The 22,203-nt window shown below is 44.9% G+C and overlaps 1 protein-coding gene across 5 annotated transcripts in view; it reads left to right on the forward strand.

The window, feature by feature from the left end:
• Nucleotides 1-22,203, forward strand: part of LOC137377269 (tetraspanin-18B-like) — a 399,133-nt gene that overhangs the window by 372,317 nt on the left and 4,613 nt on the right. For all 5 annotated transcript variants that reach the window (XM_068046808.1, XM_068046809.1, XM_068046812.1 and 2 more), the window contains 2 exons: nucleotides 2,821-3,000; nucleotides 6,498-6,581. In XM_068046808.1, coding sequence (XP_067902909.1) covers nucleotides 2,821-3,000; nucleotides 6,498-6,581 — 264 coding nt within the window. The remainder of the gene's footprint in view (nucleotides 1-2,820; nucleotides 3,001-6,497; nucleotides 6,582-22,203) is intronic.

A 22,203-nucleotide genomic window follows, 5' to 3' on the forward strand; every position in this document is an offset into this window, starting at 1 on the left:
TCTTCCTAAGGCTGGCACCATTTTTCCACAAACCAACCAAATTTTCCTCTCCCATCTCTTCCCCAAACCAACCACCTGTTTTTATCATTTCATTTATCCCAGTAGGGGACATGCACTGACTTGAAAGACAGATGCCTCCCTTATGATGAAATTGAGCCTTACTCCAGGCTTGGTGTCGGAACCCAAGGGTAGAGTTGCATGTTTTCTAAATGTAGGACCTTGGGTTCAATCCAGAAAAAAATATAGTTCCAGAATTGTTTCCGCCTCTTTGGAATAATTAAGCAGGAACAAAGTACTAAATTCCTTACTTAACGTGAATAAAATCCCTGTTCCATAATCTAAAATCTGCAGCATAGCCCTTGCAATAATTTATTGTACAATCTGGAAATTAAGGAGCCTTTTGCTATGAGAAGGAAGATTTCTTTACTTTCAGACATGATCCTATCCATGAAGCAAGAAGGATGAATTGTAGCCCACATGAAAGCCAAAGATGATAGGCTGCACTGGGCATTGATTGTGGGCGGCAACAGGATCGTTTTGTGAAGGTTTTGTTAGGGTATATAGAGGAAAAGGGCTGAATTTTATAGAGCCCTTGATGTCGGGAACGGTGGCGGGGGTGCGGGGATGGGGCATGAAGATCGCTCCGGATGAGGCCCGTCACCGACCCCAATGCCAGCAGGGCCTGGCCCGATCTCAACGGAGGCGGAGAGGCCTTGTGGCAGCAACCCCCACCCCCACACCCCCACACCCCCACACCTCTTGGCGACGAGACCACAATTTCCATAGGTAAATAAATTAACCTTCATGAATTAATGAAGGTCCCCTCGCCTCCTGATTTGCTGCACTGATATTCATTCTGACGGCCGGCACTGCCACACCTATGAATCCCCGTCTGGGGAAACGATGTGCGACACCTGTAGGAAATGTGGGGGGTGGGGGGAAAGAGGTAATATTTTCAGTGCGGGAGGGGCGGGGAGCGGGGTCAAATTTACCTGATTGGTTGAGGTGGTGATGGGAAGAGGTAAGGGACAAAGGTTCTGAACTTTGGGGAGCAGGGAAAGGTCATATATTCACAGTAGATATTCTGCGGGGGGGAGAGGGGCAGGAATGATGTGTAATGCTATTGGGGCAGTGGGAGGGGCGTGGGAGAGGACGTGGAAAGATGTTTTTATTCATTTTTATTAACTGTAAAATAATTGGCTGTTTAAAAATTTTACTTGTCATTTAGGGCTCTAAGCCCTTTAAAAATGGCGCCGGACGACTTTGCCGGGGACGGCTCGCCCGCCACCCCCCACCCCCCCCAACGTCATCAGGAAGAAGGGAGGGGCAGCTGCCCCGGCCATGTTAGTGGCCTAAAAACAAGAAATGCTGGAACCACTCAGCAGGTCTGGCAGCATCTGTGGAAAGAGAAGCAGAGTTAACGTTTCGGGTCAGTGACCCTTCATCGGAACAGATTTCCAGCATCTGCAGTATTTTGCTTTCATGTTAGTGGGCTGCCGCATTTGGAATCGCAGCAGCTTCGCGATGTGTGTCCCGCCATTTTTTTCACCCGCTGCCTATTTCGGTGACGGGCCCATAGAATCCAGGCCAAAGTATTTTCACTGGTCAGTGAATCAGTAACTCGAGGGCATAAATTTAAGATCATCACAAAAAGATTGAAGGGAGTTTTTTCTTAATGTTGGAACATGGAATGTCTACAAGCAATTGTGTAGGTGGAGTCTGCAGTAGCCTATGATGTGGAAGTTTGAAAGGCCTATGGGGAAAATGCAAGAAAATTAGACGAAGCAGATAGCTTTCAAAATGTTGGCAAGAAAGATAGGCCGAATTACCTCCTTCATTGCAATAAAACTGCCCAAGTTTAATGTCAGTTTGTGTTCAAATATATACAATTTGTTCTAAGCAATGTGGGAGGGGTGGGTGGGGAAGAACAAGGGTGGGTATTTTTCTTTTGTTCACTAATTTTAGCAAATGAGTAGACACCATCATAATCAGTGTTCCTTATCTTTACTCCAAAATCAATAATGTAACACAGTGAATTACTTTGGAATGCTGTATCTGTTGTTGTGCAACAACATCCTACAAGCAACAAAATAATGAATGACTAAGCGATCTGCTTTTGGTGTTGATTGTGGGAGAAGTGCTGGCCAGGACACACAGAGACAACTCCTGGCTCCTCTTTAAACAGCAGCACCGATTTTTAACATTCACCAAACAAACAGGCAGGGTCTTGTTTTAACCTGTGACAGTGTAGCACTTCCACAATCCTACACTGTTATGCCAGCTCAATCCCTGGGGTGGGGATTGAACTCACTAGCACCTGACCCAGAGGGGAGAGAACTACTAATTGAGTCAACCTTCACATAGCAAACAGGTCAAAATATGGATTAAAACTGTCTTAAACTCATTTTATGTGGGATTCTTACAGACTTAGTCTTGAAATCAATATTTTTAAGTAAAGGGAAATTTTTCTAACCGATTAGGGTTGCCAATTCTTAAGGAATGTTCTGGAGTCTTCTTGAATTAAAGTATAATCTCCTGGACACTGCTGAGAGCAATGTGGGGGTAAAATAATCGCACATTAAAAAGTGTTTTTCTTTTCCATTTCCTTGAAACACTTCATTTATTGATCATAAAAATATTGGAGATGGAAAAACTGCTGTTTGACCGGTCGGGGCAGTTGGAGGTAGGAGCTAATCTAATGAAATCTCCAGGAAAACATCCAGCCAGCTTTGGCAACCCTATTTACACTGTACAATCATCTTATATGTTTGTTTAAAGTGTTGTCTCTGAAAAAAATAATACATTTTTTTTAAAATTTAGTTTGAGTGCTGCGGAGTGAGTGGGCCAAAGGATTTCTCGCGTACCTTACATTTCGTTATATTAAACCCTCTTCATGAGGTGCCAGAGGCTTGCTGCAAGAGACGTAAAGCCACACCAGATGGAGATATATATAACTTAAAGGAATGCATCTCTGGAAACATTGACCTCATCCACAATAAGGTACAGAAAAACACATTCAGGTCCATACCAATTAATCTTAGGCACCGCTACAGGTTTTGGGATACTCTCTCGTGAGCAGTGTCTAATATATCTAATATATATCTAGTGATATGAGAGCGGTGCAACAGTTAGAACCTGCTTATGATTTGAGCTGCATCTCATGTCTTTCATACATGCCTCGCCTCAATCTTTCCAAAGGTGGTCTGAAATACTCAGTGAGCCCAGACCAGATACAAGTCATTCAACTGCTTTATTTCACATAAAGAAGTGAATGTATAGAGCAACAGATGGAATCAAATCTCACCTTAATTCAACTAACTATGGAACAGCCCTCAAGGACAAGAAAATAATAAAAATGCACTGCACTATCCCTGTTATCAGTCTCGCTTAACATTTTCTGGGCAGCTGTGTGATTCTGAGCTGGTCTGGGCGTGAGGTGAGAGGTTTCCCCACATGTGATGCGGTCTCCCCTGATCTAGCTGGCTGACTGGCTGCTCAGATGTCCCTTTGTCTTTTTCTCTCTGTCATCCCAGCAAGTAGGATTGCTATCTTTCTGTCTTTTTCCCCAGTCAGTATTCCTGAATAGGCCAGTCAATAAGTTAGGCACCTTTTCTTCCCGCATGGGATTCTGGTTTGAAGAAATTGTCTCCTGCTATTCTCAAAATGTACAATATTTACTGCAGATTAATGGATTAATGGGCCTGGGATAAGATGATTCACTCGCATTGGCTCAGTTGGAAATAGGCTATGAGCCATGATATTGTTCAGACTGGTTTGGCTGGCTTTAATCTTCAATGCCTGACTCATTAACAAGTAAACCCTTTGTCTTGATGGCTTCAGCCTGTGGCTTGTTTTAAAGCTGTATGAAATTGTTTTGTTTTAAAACACAACTGAAATGTAACTTGTTCCCAAATCTTTTCCTTGAAGAGAATAAACAAGATCAAGAATCTCGAAGCAAGACAGGCTTGGAATGATAGGACCATGGGGAGGGGGAGATGAGTGATGGCACCGCGGGCTCAACTGATGGTACTAATGGGTGAATTGTTACTGATTGATGGAGTCTCTAGGCAAGTGGCTGAATAGAGTGGGTTCCCACAACAGATCTCAGGAACTTAGTGACCAGGATTTTGTGAGGCCGCCTGAGGCAGGATAGGAGGTGGGGGGAGGGGACGACACACAGGGGTATGCCTGGTAAACGAGGTTCCCTCCCTGCAGCCTTGATGGCGAGGGGGTCCCTCCTCTGTGGGCAATTTGTGGCCCAGAGAGGAACTCCACCGGGAACACTATATCCCTGGGACCTCCCTCCCCCAGACTGCATAACCACCCCCCATGCCCCTCACCCGGGCCTTCCAGACTGGTTCCGGCGACGCCGCCTCCATTCCGGGGTTCCAGCGCCAGGCCTGGGTCCAAGGCCTCTACAGTACCAGGAATGGCCATCGCTCCCAGTGGTGCTGCTGATACTGCTGAACTGCCAGCCCTCTGATAGGTCGGCAGCTCTTGGAAGCAGGATCCCCGTTACTTTAAAGACGTTAAAGGGACAGGGGTCCCGCCTCCTGAAACTTCGATCAAAAAGACGGATGGATTGCTCTGGGGGGGTGGGGAGGGGTCATGAAAAGACAGAGGCAGGGTTCTCCCGCCTTTTTGGCCTGGTGCCAGGATCTCCACCTCCAGCACAAAATCCAGTCCAATCTGACACAGGGAAAGAGTTTGGACCCCAGAGTTGTCTAATGTATTGAGGTTCCAACCATCCAGTATCAGGTATGCAATGGAGTATTGGGGTGGTGGTGGGTGGTTGGAGATGCTCAAAAGAGCACAGGGAATAGATGTCATTTGAGGCACTGTGCATATGCAGACTGCTCTTCACCTAGGAAGCAATTGTCCAACTCTGAGAGATATTCCGTGAAGATCTGAAACCGCAGTCTACCTCAGGGCCTTGCCATTGTCTATGAAGGTGATGATGGTCCTCAATTTCTACGACTCTAGTTACTTCAAGGCAGGCACTCTGTGACATTAGCTAAGAAGCTGTGGGGTCCAGCATTCAACAAGTGACATTGCTGCAGGGCTTCAGACTTCATGAAATTCCCCTATGCAGCCAAGAGACAGGGCCATCAATTTCCACAGAATTGCTGGCTTCCCCAGGATGCAGGTGGCCATCGATGGATCCACTTCAACAACCTGTCACTTTCATCAGCAGGAAAGGTTACCATACGCTAAATCATCTGCAATATGCTGCCCAACTGACAATCTTACAAGTTAATTCAGACCATTGGGGAAACATTCACAATGAGGATGTGCAGATACTAAAGCTTACTTTTTACTGCCTTTTTAAAGGGTTTTTTTTAGCTGTAATTAACTTTCTAAAATTGATAAGGAGATTTCAGATCCTGTACCTGCAAGTGCCACACCTCAAGCTGAATTACCAACTACACGGGAAATGAACGATGTTTGGGAAATTTACAGTGTAGATATGGTGCCTCAGGAACAGGGAGCTGAGAAGTCCAAATAACAGCATGCACTGCCAGAAAATTGTTTTGAAAGTGCTTCCATTTTTTGTTAAATATTTCTTGAGGGCACATATTTAAATTGTGGAACTGGATTCATTTTGGAAGGCTGAAGATTTCATAGATGCTGGATGTTGTTTTTTGTTGAAAGTTTACTGAAAGAACACTGAGAGGGCTCGTTTGAAAACAAACTTTTACTGGATATCACATACCTCAAGATAAATAAACAACAGAAACCTTGGTGACTCACAACAAAAGATTTCAGAATGCCTGTAGTCTACTCTATAACACTAGTGGTTTCATAAGTGGCACATACGACTGCCAATTGCTCTCAGTACTTGCAGAAAGGCAGCCAGCCTGCAAAACTGGGTAGCTATTTCTTTTTGCTCCTCTTGTTCCATTGGCAAGGCAATAAATTATTACACCTTTCTGAAGGGATCATTAGTGACCTGGTTAATATAGTAGTGACCTGCGGACTGGCTAATGTAGCACAGGTCACCTGATGCTGCCTGGAAGGCAAAGGCAGTGGTAACCTGGCTTAATGCAGACAAAACTGTTTTTCTGGTAAAAAGGCGCGACAGGGCGTCAGACAGAAGTTAAGCAAAGTTATTTCCTCAATAGCCTCTGAGAAGAAGTACAGCCTTCTCAGACACAGAAGCTGAGAGAAGCCTGAGGAAGTCCATTTTGGTCTGTAGACCCTCGTGATTGTTCATGTATAGGGAAGAAAGGCCTGCCATGATGCTTGACTGTTTTGGGAGGAAAGTACCGGCACAGATTTTTTTGTGGCAGAGTGGAAGCAGACATCTGAAAGAACTACTTCTGGTCTTTTTGACACCCCAAATCTGCCCCAAAATGGTAGTACTCAGGGGGAATCTTCCTTCCTCTCCACCCCCATATGTCTAGCTAGGTCCAATGAATAAAATTGAGCCAGAGGTGGAATGTGTTCTCATATGAAATCATTACACTATAAAAACATTGTCTGTCTTTCTCCCACAGGGCTGCTTCGATCTAATTTCGAGCCAAGTGGAGATTTATCTTTATGTGATTGGAGCACTGTCAATTTGGATTTTAATAATGAAGGTAATCCTTTCATTGGCTTAATCCCTACAATATTCTGTAAAACATATAAAGACTGAACATATGCAAACCTATCATAAATAACGCACCACCTCAATCTCCTTTGTTGCCCTCGATCCCGCTGTTTGTCAATGACATGCAAACAATTTATCTCAAGTTCAGAAATAGAAAAAGGATGTATAGTGACTCCCCTCATCCAGTGTAATTTCCTGAGTTCTGTGTTTTTGCTGAGGCCTGCATTAAGCTAAGAGTCCTTTTGTTCTGTGGAATATGGTATTCTTATATTAAGCTGATATAAATAATCACAGTATATCTAAGGAGTTTTTTTTTATGTTTATAATTAGAATGGGGGAATAGCTGTGACCTGTAGTCTGCAATTCCTGTGACATTTGGGAATATCTTTACTCCTTGTATATCCCAGACACCCACGTTTGCAGGATGTCCCTCCAGCTGCTCAAACACATGTTGAGGGTTTCTGATCTTGAGGGGCAGTGGAATTAAGAACAGATGGGTGGCTGAAGCTTTCCAGGATCACAAGTTCAAGCAGGTAGTTGTTATACTCCAGAGAGCTAGGTAGTGAAGGATAGAACTGGAACCAATCTTTACACACTTTATAAGCATTTATTTACAGAATATAAGCATGCATCTCCAACCCCAACAACCACAGTTTCAGAAGGAAAATTCTGTGGATACTGGAAATCTGAATTAAAAACAAAAAAAAGTGTTGGAAATATTTAACAGGCAGCTTCTGTGGAGAGAGAAACAGAGATAACATTTCAGGTCAATGACCTGACACCAGAACTGGGAAAAGTTAGAAATTTAACAGGTTTTAAGCAAGTATCATGAATAAATGCAAATGCACTGTGAATTGTGTTTTGTGCATTTGAATATTGATGTCAACCATCATTTTACATCTGAGAATGCAAAGAAGTTTGTAAGAGAAGAGATACTTCCAACAGCGCCTGCCCTATTTGACATTTCTAATTGGTGATCTCCAATTTTTGGACTTTGATATTTCAAAAGGACTCTAGTTTTAACTGAAATCCATGTTAGCTACAAGTTAAGATAACTTTCTATTTAGTACACGTCCTTGCCTTTTTATGCCTTTAACCTTGCCCCGAATGTTTGTAAGCATACATGGCAAAGTTAAACCCCTTCCCAAGTTTAAGAGTGTGTTGATAAACCCTACTTCTTTGTTTTAACTTTAAAAACTGTGTTGTTGTTGCGGTCATTTATTATTAGGGTTTAAGGGAGGGAAAGAAATGCAATCTCTAATCTATTTACAGCCAGGTGGTTGGAAAAACAAGGAAATCTGTTCAGAAAAAAAAAGATTATCCACCTGTTCATAACATAGAAATTGGGGGCTCCTCCAGACTAAACCCACAAAAGACCAAATATAAGATATGAGCTGAATCAGAAATTAAAATAAATTGACTGGAAGCCAAAAGAGGAAAATCTGGTAGCCGAAAAGATTGCCAAGACAACCACAGCAAAAACCCTCTTACTCTAACACTAGAAAATCGCACATTTTGATTCAAAGATGCTTTTGGAGCAAGGTGATGTAACTGCTGAAACGCTGGCAAACTGGATTACAGAATAGTTAAAAGCTATAGCTCGGGAGTTAAAAGTGAAACTGCCCAGCAAGGTGAAAAACTGAGGTCTTTAAAGTGTTGGCTGAGCACCAAGGACAGTCCCATTCTGGAACAGGTAGACGAGGAATTAACTCCTGAAATTGGCCCATCTCCCATGGCCAGAATGGATCTGGCAAACTTCAGGATGGAACTGGAGTTTCAGAAAAGGAAAAAAAAAAAGAGAGAGGGTTTTACAGTTACAAAAATTGGAAATGGAGCTGATAGCTCAAACATAGAGAGAGAGAGGCAAGACAGTTGGAGGCTGCTAGGGGAAAATCTCTTTGCCCGGTAACTGCCCAAATCTCCCGAACCCAGAATCAGACTTTGAGGCTGTTAGGTATGCTAAAATTTGGAGAGAGGTGGAATGCTTTACCACTTTTGAGAAGATAGTAGAATAGCTACAATGGCCACAAGCAATGTGGACCCTCATGATTCAGGGTCAGTTAACATGGAAGGCTCAACAGGTCTATTCTGCACTGACCCCTGAAATATCTGCTAATTACAAGCAGACCAAAGCGGTCATCCTGAGTGCTTATGAGTTGGTCCCAGGGGCATATCGTCAGCAATTCAGGAATGCTTGAAAGAAACCTATGCAGACTGATTTAGAATTCTAAAGGTGAAAGCAATAGCTTTCAACCGGTGGGTCCCATCAAAAAAAAATACAGTGCACCTATGAGTAATTTTGCGAGCTAATATGGCTGGAGGAGTTTAAAAATTGCCTACCCCCAACCGAAGAATGCACTTGGAGGAGCAGAGAGTCCACTTAGCTAGAGAGGCTGCAGTTGCTGCCAATAGCTATGATCTCCTACATAGGCCTGGCAACGTAGGCAGATCCTTCCAAAGCCACCCCCAAAACAGTGGGAGAATAAGGAGGAGAGTGGGATTAAAAGGGAGCCACACCTGGAAAAGGGACTACAAACAAGGGTGCAGAGTCCACCCCACACCCACAAGGAAACCTCGGAGACCAGTGTGCTCCCACTGCAACAGTGAATCACTCCAGGCCAGAATGCTGGAGGCTAAACGGAAAGCCAGTGGGACTAATAGGTCTCCGCAAGGGTGGTCCCAAGGTGGATACTCCAGTAAAGAGCGTAACAGGACCATTAGAGGCCCTTACGGTAAAACCCAGAGCCTCTGAGGATATTACCCAATGCGTTGCTGGACTGGACAAAATCCCCAAGAGTTATCGGAGTTTTATCCTAGAAGGAATTGTGTCCCCCTAACCTTCCCAGGAGATGAGCAAGTCCATTATACTGCTCAGGGATACAGGGGGCGACTCAGTCCTTAATGTTACAGAACAGCCTAAGCCTTCCCCCTGAAAGCCAAGGCCCTGATCAGTGGAGTGGGGGGAGGTTACCTGTCCATTTCTCTCCAGTGAGTCCACCTACAATGCAACCTAGTCTCAGGCCTCAGAACTGTAGGAATTGTCCTAGAATTACCAGTAGCAGGGATAGACTTCCTACTGGGAAATGACTTGGCTGGCAGCAAGATAATAGCCACCCGTATAATCCTAGACCAGCACAGCAAAACTAGGGAAACCAAACAACTACAGGAGGAAATACCAGGGATCTTCCTCGATTGTGTAGTGACTCGGTCCCAAGCTAGATTAGTTGAAAGGGAACCAGTGCCACAGCTGGATGAGCCAGAGGTCTGGCTAGCTGAAACTTTAAGGACCTATCTGAAGGGGAGGAGGTGCTCAGCTGAGCTTCCCTAATTGACACCCAGCAGACAGATCCAGAAATAAACTGCATAGCATTGAATGCTTGCTCTGAGGCAGAGGCCACCCCGATATCACCCAGAGTGATACTACGTGCAAGATGGGATAGTAAGACGAAATGGAGACCTCACAGGAGACTGTATAGGAGGAGTGGACAATGCTCCACCTGATTGTAGTGCTCCCAAAATACCGGACAGAGATTTCACAGATAGCTTATGCTATCCCGATGGCTGATCATGTGAGTACTCTGAAAATGTTAGCCCGACTAAGTAAAAACTCTGGCCTCGCCTCCAGTCCGATATGGCAGAATATTGCCAAACCTGCTATGCTTGCCAGGTTGCAGGCAAAATCCAGGCCACAATTAAACCGCCCCCCCACCCCCCAAACCCATTCTGGCATTTGGCAAACCCTTTGATCAAATGGCAATAGATTGTGTGGAACTACTACTGAAAAGCAAGCCCAGTCAACTGGTGAGTGCTTGCCAGAAGGTGGAAGTCTCTGAGGGCCACCTTCTTTTGGATGGAGGGAACTGCTGTAAGTCAGACTTTCCTGCTGTTACTGCAGCTTGTTTTGTTGATTTTTCTTGCTGGATTTGTCAAAGTGTGGCTTCAGACAGCACAAGGCAGTTCTGCTTCATGCAGGGAAAGAAGATAGTCTGTACCCTCAAACTGTTAGCGCCAAGTCCACACAAGTTGGATAGGGGTTTCCTAGGCCCTAAAGATAGATCCATTTCAAGTTGCTGTCCCACCTGACCCCTCTCCTCCATTTTGACAATTGGAACATAAAAGTAAACCTTAAAACCTGCTGTATAAAATAATGGTTGACATCAATACTCAAATGCACAAAACACAACTTTGTTGGGGGTGGCGGGTGGTGTCGCATCTATTTGTGACAAATGAAATGGAGGTTGGAAGAAAAAACAACAAAAGGGAAGTTCTGTGAAGGGTGGAAGATAGGAGAGGTTAAATAACAAGAGTTGGTGGTGCAGGGCCAAAGGGAGTGGTAATGGAACAAGCAAAGAAACAAAAGATGTCTAGAGAAGGTGTGAATGGCAGAAAGAACAGCTGTTGCCCGGAAACAAATGAACAGGAGAAAAACTGAAACATACAAAGATAAAGAAAACAAAATGGGGACACAGATTACAGTCTGAAATTGTTGAACTTAATGTTGAATTCGGAAAGCTGTAACATGCCTAATCGGTTTTCAAAAGGCATTTAATAAGTACCATGCATCAGGTTTATTCACAAAATTAAAACACATGGGATAAAGGAGGCAGTAGCAGCATGGATACAAAATTGAAGGAATAGAACTCAGTAACGCTGATGCCTGTTTATTGGACTGGAAGGGAGGTCTATTTTATTTGTTCATGGGATGAGAGTGTCACTGGAAAGGCCAGCATTTGTTATCCATCCACAATTTCCCTTGAGAAGGTGGTGGTGAGCAGCCTTCTTGAACCACTGTAGTCCATGTACAAACATATGAACTAGGAGCAGGAGTAGGCTATTCGGTACCTCGAGCCTGCTCTGCCATTCTATAAGATCATGGCTGATCTGTTTGTGGACTCAACTCCACTTTCCTGCCTATCCCCTATACCCTTTGACTCCCTTGTTTGTCAAGAATCTGTCCACCTCTGCCTTAATTCAATGACTCTGCCTCCACCACTCCCTGGGGAATAGAGTTCCACAGGCTCATGACACTCAAAATTTCTCATCTCCATCTTAAATTGGAGGCCCCTTATTTTTAAAACTGTGCCCCTAGTTTTAGATAAGTTTTATAAGATAACTCTCATCCCAGATATCAGTCAAGTGAACCTTCTCTGAACTGCTTCCAATGCAATTATCTACCTTAAAGTAAGGAGACCACAACTGTACACAATACTCTAGATGTGGTCTCACCAATGCCCTGCTCAACTGTAGCAAAACTTATTGACTTTTATATTCCATTAACCTTGCAATAAATGACAACATTGCATTTGCCTTCTGAGTCACTTGCAGTACCTGCATACAAACTTTTTATGTTTCGTACACTAAGACACCCCCGATCCCTCTGCATCTCAGTTCAGCAATAGCGCTCTATTTAAATATGTTGTTTTTCTATTCTTACAGCCAAAGTGGACAAGTTCACAGTTTCCCACATTATACTCCATCTGCCAAATCTTTGCCCACTCTCTTAACCTATCTATATCACTTTGCAGACTCATGTCCTCTTCACAACTTACTCTCTTAACTATCTTTGTGTCATCAGCAAATTTAGCAACCCATACATTGTGTCCCTTCCCTAATATTGACTGGGACTGCCTTAGTGCTAAGGGATCAGATGGGGAAGAATTTAAGTGAGTCCAGGATAGTTTTCTGAAGCAGTATGTGGATGGCCCTACTAGAGAAGGGGCTATACTCGACCTTCTCTTAGGAAATGAGGAGGGGCAGATGGTTGTTGTGTCAGTGGGGGAGCACTTTGGGACCAGTGACCATAACTCTATTAGCTTCAAGATAGTTATGGAAAAGGATAGGACTGGTCCTCAGGTTGAAGTCCTAAATTGGGGGAAGGCTAATTTCGATGGCATCAGACAGGAACTCTCAAAAGTTGAATGGGAGAGGCTGTTTACAGGTAAAGGGACATCTGGCAAGTGGGAGGCTTTTAAAAGTGAGATAGGAAGAGTTCAAGGCTGGCACGTTCCTGTTAGATGGAAGGGCAAGGCTGGCAAGTTTAGGGAACCTTGGTTGACGAGGGATATTGAGGGTCTGGTCAGGACAAAGAAGAATGTATATGTCAGGTATGGGCAGCTGGGATCAAGCGAGTCCCTCGAGGAGTATAGGGGATGTAGGATTACACTTAAGGAGGAAATTAGGAGGGCGAAAAGGGGCCATGAGATTTCCCTGGCAGATAAGATAATGGAGAATCCTAAAATATTCTATAAGTATATTAAGAGTAAAAGGGTAGCCAAGGAGAGAGTAGGTCCCCTTAAGGATCAGTGTGGCAATCTGTGTTTGGAGCCACAGGAAATGGGCGAGATCTTAAATGAATATTTCTCGTCCGTATTTACCGTGGAGAAGGTCATGGAAGCTAGTGAGTTCAAGGGAGGGAACACCGATATCCTGGAGCATATCAACATTACAAAGGAGGAGGTGTTGGAGGTTTTGAAATGCATTAAGGTAGATAAATCCCCAGCGCCTAACTAGGTGTATCCTAGGATGCTATGGGAAGCAAGGGAGGAGATTGCTGGGGCCCTGGCAGAGATTTTTGTATCATCGTTAGCCACGGGTGAGGTACCGGAAGACTGGAGGATCGCTAATGTTGTGCCTTTATTTAAAAGGGCAGCAGGGATAAGCCAGGGAACTACAGGCTGGTGAGCCTTACATCAGCGGTGGGAAAAGTTATTGGAAGGGATTCTGAGAGACAGGATTATATGCATCTGGAAAGGCAAGGTCTGATTAGGGATAGTCAGCATGGCTTTGTGCATGGGAAATCATGTCTCACGAATTTGATTGAGTTTTTCGAGGAGGTGACCAAGAGGATTGACAAGGACAGGGCGATGGACGTTGTCTACATGGACTTTAGCAAGGTCTTTGACAAGGTCCCGCATGGTAGGCTGGTCCATAAGGTTCAGACACATGGGATCCAGGGTGAGCTAGCAAATTGGATACAAAATTGGTTTGGTGATAGGAGGCAGAGGGTGGTAGTGGAGAGTTGTTTTTCTGACTGGAGGCCGGTGACCAGTGGTGTGCTGCAGGGATCGGTGCTGAGCCCTCTGTCATATATATTAATGACTTGGATGTGAATGTAGGGGGCATGATTAGTAAGTTTGCAGATGACACCAAAATTGGTGGTGTAGTGGACAGTGAAGAAGGTTGTCTAAGGTTACAACAGTATATAGATAAACTAGGAAAGTGGGCAAGGGATTGGCAAATGGAATTTAATGCAGACAAGTGTGAAGTGATGCATTTTGGAAAGTTAAACCAGGGCAGGACATATACAGTGAATGACAGGGCCCTGAGGAGTGTTGTTGAGCAGAGAGACCTTGGGGTGCAAGTACATAGTTCCCTGAAAGGGCAACACAGGTAGACAGGGTGGTGAAGAAGGCATATGGCATGCTTGCCTTCATTGGCCGAAGCACTGAGTACAAGAGTTGGGACGTCATGTTGCAGTTGTACATAACGTTGGTTAGGCCGCATTTGGAGTAGTGTGTGCAGTTCTGGTCGCCGCACTACAGGAAAGATGTGATTAAGCTAGAGAGGGTGCAGAAAAGATTCACAAGGATGTTGCCTGGTTTGGAGGGCTTGAGTTATAAAGAGAGATTGGATAGGCTGGGTCTGTTTTCCCTGGAGCGAAGGAGGCTGAGAGGGGACATGATAGAGGTATATAAAATTATGAGAGGCATAGATAGGGTAGATAGCCAGAGTCTGTTTCCCATGGAAGGGGTGACTAAAACTAGAGGGCATAGATTTAAGGTGAGAGGGAGGAGGTTTAAAGGGGGTCAAGGGGGTAGATTTTTCACGCAAAGAATGCTGGGTATCTGGAATGAACTGCCAGAGGAGGTGGAGGAGGCAGGAACAGTAGCAACATTTACGAGGCATCTGGACAGGTACTTGAATGAGCAAGGCATAGAGGGATATGGAATTAATGCAGGCAGGTGGGATTAGTATAGATAGGCATTATGGTCGGCATGGACGCAATGGGCCGAAGGGCCTGTTTCTATGCTGTACGACTCTATGATGCTATCCAAGTCATTGATATAGATTGTAAATAGTGGAGATCCAGCACTGATCCCTGTGGCATTCCACTTGCTAGTTTGCCAACCCAAAAAATAACCCATTTATGCCTTCTGGTTTCTGTTAGGTAACCAATCTTCTATCCATGCTAATACATTATCCCTATATTTGGGCTTTTATTTTGTTTAGTAACATTTGATGTGGCACCTTGTCAAATGCTTTCTAGAAGGCCAAGTACACCACATCCACAGGTTCCCCTCTTTCCACATTGCTCGTTACTTCCTCAAAGAACTCTAATAAATTAGTCAAACACAATTTCCCTTTCACAAAACCATGTTGGCTCTGCCTGATTGCATTGAGATTTTCTAAATGACCTGCTATATCCTCCTTAATAATAGATTCCAGTATTTTCCCTATGACAGATAAGCTAACTGGCCTGTAGTTTCTTGCCTTCCTCTTTTCTTTAATAGGAGAGTTACACTCACTATTTTCCAATGTGATGGACCTTTCCAGAATCTAGGGAATTTTGGAAAATTAAAAGCAATGTATCCACTGTCTCGGCAGCCACTTCTTTTAAGACCCTAGGATGAAGTCAATCAGGATGGCACAGTGGCGCAGTGGTTAGCACCGCAGCCTCACAGCTCCAGGGACCCGGGTTCGATTCCGGGTACTGCCTGTGTGGAGTTTGCAAGTTCTCCCCGTGTCTGCGTGGGTTTTCTCCAGGCGCTCCGGTTTCCTCCCACAAGCCAAAAGACTTGCAGGTTGATAGGTAAATTGGCCATTATAAATTGTCACTGGTATAGGTAGGTGGTAGGGAAAGATAGGGATAGGTGGGGATGTTTGGTAGGAATAAGGGATTAGTGTAGGATTAGTATAAATGGGTGGTTGATATTTGGCACAGACTCGGTTGGCCGAAGGGCCTGTTTTAGTGCTGTATCTCTAATCTAAAAAAAAAGGACCTGGAGACATGTCAGCATTTTGTTTGAATAATTTGCTCAGTATCCTTTCCCTGGTGATGGTAATTATTTTAAGTGCCTCCCTCCCTTTCAACTCTTGATTCACAATTATTTCTGGGATGTTATTTGTATCCTCTAGTGAAGATGGATGCAAAAAATCTATTCAATTTCTCCACCATTTCCATGTGGTGTAGATACACCACAATGCTGTTCGGGAGAGTGTTCCAGGATTTTGACCTAATGGCAGTGCAGGGACGGTGATAGTTCTAAGTCAGGATGTTGTGTGACTTGGAGGGGAACTTGTAGGTAATGCTGTTCCTACATGTCTACTGCCCTAGTGGTAGTGTCACAGGTTTGGAAGGTGCTGCAGTGCATCTTGCAGCCACAGTGCACCAGTGGTGGAGTGAGTGAATGTTTAAGTTAGTGCATGGGGTGTCGATCAATCAGGCTGCTTTGTCCTGGATGGTATTGAGCTTCCTGATTGTTGTTGGAGCTGCACTCAGAGGCAAGTGGACAGCATTCCATCATACTCCTTGTGCCTTGTAAATGAAACAGGTTTTTGGGAGTTAGAAGAGGAGTTATTCACTGCAGAATCCCCTCCCTCTTGCCTGCTCTTGCAGCCACAATATTTATTTGGCTAGTCCACTTCTGGTCAATGGTCACCCCAGGATGATGATGATCAGGGATACAGTGATGGTAATGCCATAGAATCTAACCATCTCCTCTTGACATTCAATCTTGTTGGAGATGGGCATTGCCTGGCACAAATGTTACTTGCCACTTGGCAGCCCAAGGCTGAAAGTTGCCCAGGTCTTGCTGCATATAGACACAGACTGCTTCAGTATCTGAGGAGTTGTGAATGGTACTGAACACTGCAATCAGTGAATATCCCTGCTACTACCCTTCTGTTGGAAGGAAGGTCATTGATGAAGCAGCTGAAGATGGTTGGGCCGAGGACACTACCCTGAGGAACTCCTGCAGCAATGTCCTGGGTCTAAAATGATTGGTCTCCAACAACCAAAACCATCTTCCTTTGTGCAAAGTACGACTTCAACCAGCAGAGAGTTTTCCCCTGTTCAATTTTGCTAGGCCTCCTTGATGCCACACTAGGTTAAATGCTGCCTTGATGTCAAGGGCAGTCACCCTCACCTCACCTCTGGAGTTCAGCTCTTTTGTCCATGTTTGTACCAAGGCTGTAATGAGGTCTGGAGCCAAGTAGCCCTGGTGGAACCCAAACTGAGCATCAGTGAGCAGGTTATTGCTGTGTAGACCCTGCACTGTCAACGACACCTTCCATCGCTTTGTTGATGATTGAGAATAGACTGATAGGGTGGTAATTGACTGGATTGGATTTGTCCTGCTTTGTGTACGGGAACTATCTGGGCAATTTTCCACATTGTCGGATAGGTGCCAGTTTAATTGTTCACTGTCATTCATGACTGTATGTGGCAGGACTGCAGAGCTTTGATATGATCCCTTGGTTGCACTTGGATGCTCTCCTGCACTCTTCATTGAACCTGAGTTGATCCCCTTGCTTGATAGTAATGGTAGAGTGAGGGATATGCTGGACCAAGAGATTAGAGATTGTGGTTAAATACAATTTTGCTGCTGCTGATGTTCCACAGTACCTCAGGGAATTCCCAGTTTTGAGTTGCTAGATCTGTTCTGAATCTATCCCATTTAGCACAGCGGTAGTGTCACACAACACAAGGAGGGTGTCCTCATTGTGAAAGATGGGACTTTGGCTCCATAAGGACTGTGCGATGGTCACTCCTACCAATACAGTCATGGACAGTTACATCTGCGACAGGTAGATTTGTGAGGACGAGGTAAAGTAGGTTTTTCCCTCGTGTTGGTTCACCATCTGTCGTAGGCCCAGTCTGGCAGATACATCCTTCAGGATTCAGCCAGATCTGTCAGTATTGGTGCTACCGAGCCACTCTTTGTGATGGACATTGAAGTTTTTCCCATCCATAGTACATCCTGTTCCCTTGATACCCTCAGTGCTTCTTCCAATTGGTGTTCAATGTGGAGGAGCACTGATTTATCAGCTGAGGGAGGGCAGTAGATGGTAATCAACAGGAGGTTTCCTTGCCCATGTTTGACCTGATGCCATGAGACTTCACGGAATCAATGTTGAGGACTCCCAGGGCCACTCTCCCCAAACTGTGTACCACTGTGCAGCCACCTCTGGTGAATCTGTCCTGCCAGTGAGACAGGAAATACTCAGATGGTGAAGAAGGTGTCTGGGACTTTGGCTGTTATGACTGAGTATCGCTACTTCAAGCTGTTGCTTGACTAGTCTGTGAAACAACTCTCCCAATTTTGGCACAACTCCACAGATGTTGGTGAGGAGGACTTTGCAGGGTCTACTGGGCAGGGTGTGCCTTTGTTGTTCCTAGTGCCCAGCATGATGCTGGGTGATCTGTCTGGTTTCATTCTTATGACTTTTGAGGTGGTTTGTTACAACTGAGATGCTTGCTAGGCCATTTCAGAGGTAATTAAGAGTCAACCACATTGCTGTGGCCTGGAGTCACATGTAGGCCAGACCATTTAAGGATGGCAGATTTCCTCCGCAAAGGATATTAGAGAACCAAATTGGATTGTAATGACAATCCAGTCGTTTAAAATTATGCCGTTTAGCTTAAATTGTCTCTCCTCATTCTTACCTCTCACTTTTCTGCATTAAATTTAATCTGTCATGTGTCTGCCTATTTTACCAGCCCATACGTCTATTACTACCTTCCTCACTGTTCATTATACTTCCAAGTTTCGTGTCATCTGCAAATTTTGGAATTGTGTGCTGTACTCCCAAGGGCAAGTTATTAATATATCAAGAAAAGGAGTGGTCCTAGTACTGACCCCTGGGGAAGCAAGAGACAAGCAATTCCACAAGCAACGGATCAGATCTAAGCTCTGCAATACTGCCACATCTGGTTGTGAATGGTGGCGGACAATTAACGAACCTGAAGGGGAGGCTCCATGCAAATCCGCATCCTCAATGATGGAAAAGCCCAGCACGTCAGTGCAAAAAAGCAAGGCAGATACATTTGCAACCATCTTCAGCCAGACATGCCGAGTGGATGATCCACCTCTGCCTCATCCTGGGGAGCCCATCACAGATACCAGTCTTCAGCCAATCTGATTCGCTACACATGATACCAAGAAACAGCTGAAGGCACTGGATACAGAAAAAGCTATGGGCCCTGCCAACACCCTGTAGGGGTGAAGTCTTGTGCGCCAGAACAGGCAGTGTATCTAGCCAAGCTGTTCCAGTACAGCGACAACCCTGGCATCTTCCGAACAATGTAGAAAATTGCACTGGTATGTCCAGTCCACAAAAAGCAGGACAAATCCAATCTGACCATTCCTCCTGCCCCATCAGTCTACTCTCAATCAGTAAAGTGAAGGAAGGTGCCGCAACAGTGCTATCAAGCGGCACTTACTCAGCAACAACCTACTCACTGATGCTTAGTTTGGGTTCCGTCAGGGCCACTTGGCTCCAGATCCCATTACAGCCTTGGTCCAAGCACGGACAAAAGTGCTGAACTCCAGAGGTGAGGAGAGAGTGACTGCCCTTGACATCAAAGCAGCATTTGACTGAGTATGGCATCAAGGAGCCCTAGCAAAACTGAAGTCAATGGGAAGCAGGGGGAAAAATCTCCACTGGTTGCAGTCATACATAACAAAGGAAGATAGTTGTAGTTGTTAGAGGCCAATCATCTCAGTCCCAGAACATTGCTGTAGGAGTTCCTCAGGGTAGTGTTCTAGGCCCAACCATCTTCAGCTGCTTCAATGACCTTCCCTCCATCATAAGGTCAGAAATGGGGATGTTTGCTGATGATTGCACAATGTTCAGCACTATGTGACTCCTCAGATACAGAAGCAGTCCATGTAGAAATGCAGCAAGACCTGGACAACATTCAGGCTTGGACTGACAAGTGTCAAGTGACATTTGTGCCACACAAGTGCCAGGCAATGCCCATCTCCAACAAGAGAATCTAACCATCCCCCCCTTGACATTCAATGGCATTACCATTACTGAGTCCACCACCATCAAGATTTTGCGGGTTACCATTGATCAGAAACTAAACTGGACCAGCCATATAAATACACTGGCGACAAAAGCAGGTCAGAGGTAGGGAATTCTGTGGTGAGTAACTCACCTCCTGACTCTTCAAATCCTGTCCACCATCTACAAGGTAGAAGTCAGGAGTGTGATGGAATACTCTCCACTTGCCTGGATGAGTGCAGCTCCAACAACACTCAAGAAGCTCAACACCATCCAGGACAAAGCAGCCACTTGATTGACTCACAGTGGCAATGGTGTGTACCATCTACAAGATGCACTGCAGCAACTCATCAAGTCTCCTTTGACAGCACCTTCCAAACTGCGACCTCTACCATCTAGAAGGAGATGGGCAGTAGACGCATGAGAACACCACCACCTGCAAGTTCCCTTCCAAGTTACATGCCATTCCTGTCTTGGAACTATGTCGCCTTTACTTCACTGTTACTGGATCAAAATCCTGGAACTCCCTCCCTAACAGCACTGTGGGTGTACCTACATGACATTAAAGGCCTGCTTGGGTCTGCAAATGAAACCTGACCCGAGCCTGACAGAACAACATCCAGCCCGAGTCCTTTCATTTTTTCCCTGCGCCCGACCCGACCACCAGAATAAAGTTGGTTATATTAAAGAGGTTGTTCCCTACCTTTGACGGAATTGTTCACTGCAAACTAGAGCAGAGCGTTTCCCGCCTTGACTTCCTGGCTGTCATGTGCCCGACCTGGCCCGACCCCAATTGCCGGACCCGGAAGGGCAACCTGACCCCGACACATGTTGGGTTCGTGTCGGGTAGCCATGCTCTACACCACATGGACTGCAGTGGTTCATAAAGGCAGCTCACCACCAGCTTCAAGGGCAGTTAGGGCCTGGCAACAAATGCTAGCCTTGTCAGTGATGTGCACATCCCAGGAACAAATAAAAGAAAAACTATTGTATGATTCTATAAGCTGAGACCACAACCACCGCCCCCCACCACCACCTTGTCTTGTAATATGCTGGGTCTTGTATTAAGCTGTGACTTGGCTGGTCCTGTGTAAAGTACTGATTTACAAGATTACAAGAGGGTTACAGATCAGGATGGCCATTATCCCCTTCTAAATTCCAGAATGATCCTAAACTTCCCCATGCCTACATCCAATTGTTCTGAGATGATTGCAGGGTTCTGCCTCCAGTTCTGTACTTGGAAGTCTAGTCTATGCATTGATAACTGAAGGACAAATTACTGATACCAGTCTTCCATTTGCCTTTTACTCATTTGAATTTGCCCCCCCATTGTCCTACTCTCAGAATGGAATTTAAAGAAATATTTACATCTTCTGGCTTAATAATCTTATGTATCTGTAGTCTCTATTCCACTATTTGCCCAGTTTCTACTGATCTCTGTGGGTTCAGTTTTTGCTCCTCCTGGGACTTGTCCTACCACAGTCTCTTGGCCCTCAGACTTTAACTCTGCACTATTTCATGCTGCTTTCTCCTTGCTCTCTGTTTACAATCGTGAATTGTCTCACTTAATCTCTATCACCCTGCCATAGAACCTTTCATCTCATGTTTTTTGTCCCCTCAACCCCCATCTCAATGCAGTATTAATATGTGCAAAAGCAAAATACTGCAAATTCTGGAAATCTGAAACAAAAACAGAAAATGCTGGAACCATAGAAAAGTTACAACACAGAAAGAGGCCATTCAGCCCATCGTGTCTGCGCTGGCTGAAAAAATAAACTAGCAGCCCATTTTGATCACACCTTCCAGCACCTGGTCCGTAGCCTTACCGGTTACAGCACTTTTAAATGAGTTGAGGGATTCTGCCTCCACCACCATTCCTGGCAGTGAATTCCAGACACCCACCACCCTCTGGGTGAAAAAGTTTTTCCTCATGTCCCCTCTAATCCTGCTACCAATCACCTTAAATCTGTTCCCCCTGATAATTGACCTCTCTGCTAGGGGAAACAGGTCCTTCCTGTCTACTCTATCTAGGCCCCTCAATTAAGTTACCCCTCAGCCTCCTCTGTTCTAAGAAAAACAATCCTAGCCTATCCAATCTTTCCTCGTAGCTGCAATTTTCAAGCCCTAGCAACATTCTTGTTAATCTCCTCTCCAGAGCAATTATGTCCTTTCTGTAATGTGATTAGAACTGTATGCAATACTCTAGCCTAACCAACATTTTGTACAGTTCCAGCATTACATCACTGCTTTTGTATTCTATATCTCGACACTTTATCTACCTGTCCTTCCACCTTCAGGGACCTGTGAACATGCACTCCAAGGTCTCACTTCCTCTACCCCTCAAGTATATTGTGTATTGGAAATACTCAGATCAGGCAGCATCTGTGGAGAGAGAAACAGAGTTAATGTTTCAGGTCTGTGACCTTTCATCAGAACAGCTAATGATGTGTGCTGTGCCTTTCAACTCTTCTGCCATACTCCTGAGCTTTCATATTCTTTGAACAAACCCTTGTCTGCTGTCCATGCCTCTGTGGCATTCTCTAACAAGGCCATCAAGGAAGCTATTACTGCCTCCTTAATAACCCCAACTATCTAATCTTGCA

The sequence above is a fragment of the Heterodontus francisci genome, chromosome 14 (genome assembly GCF_036365525.1).
Source record: "Heterodontus francisci isolate sHetFra1 chromosome 14, sHetFra1.hap1, whole genome shotgun sequence".
NCBI classification, from domain to species: domain Eukaryota; kingdom Metazoa; phylum Chordata; class Chondrichthyes; order Heterodontiformes; family Heterodontidae; genus Heterodontus; species Heterodontus francisci.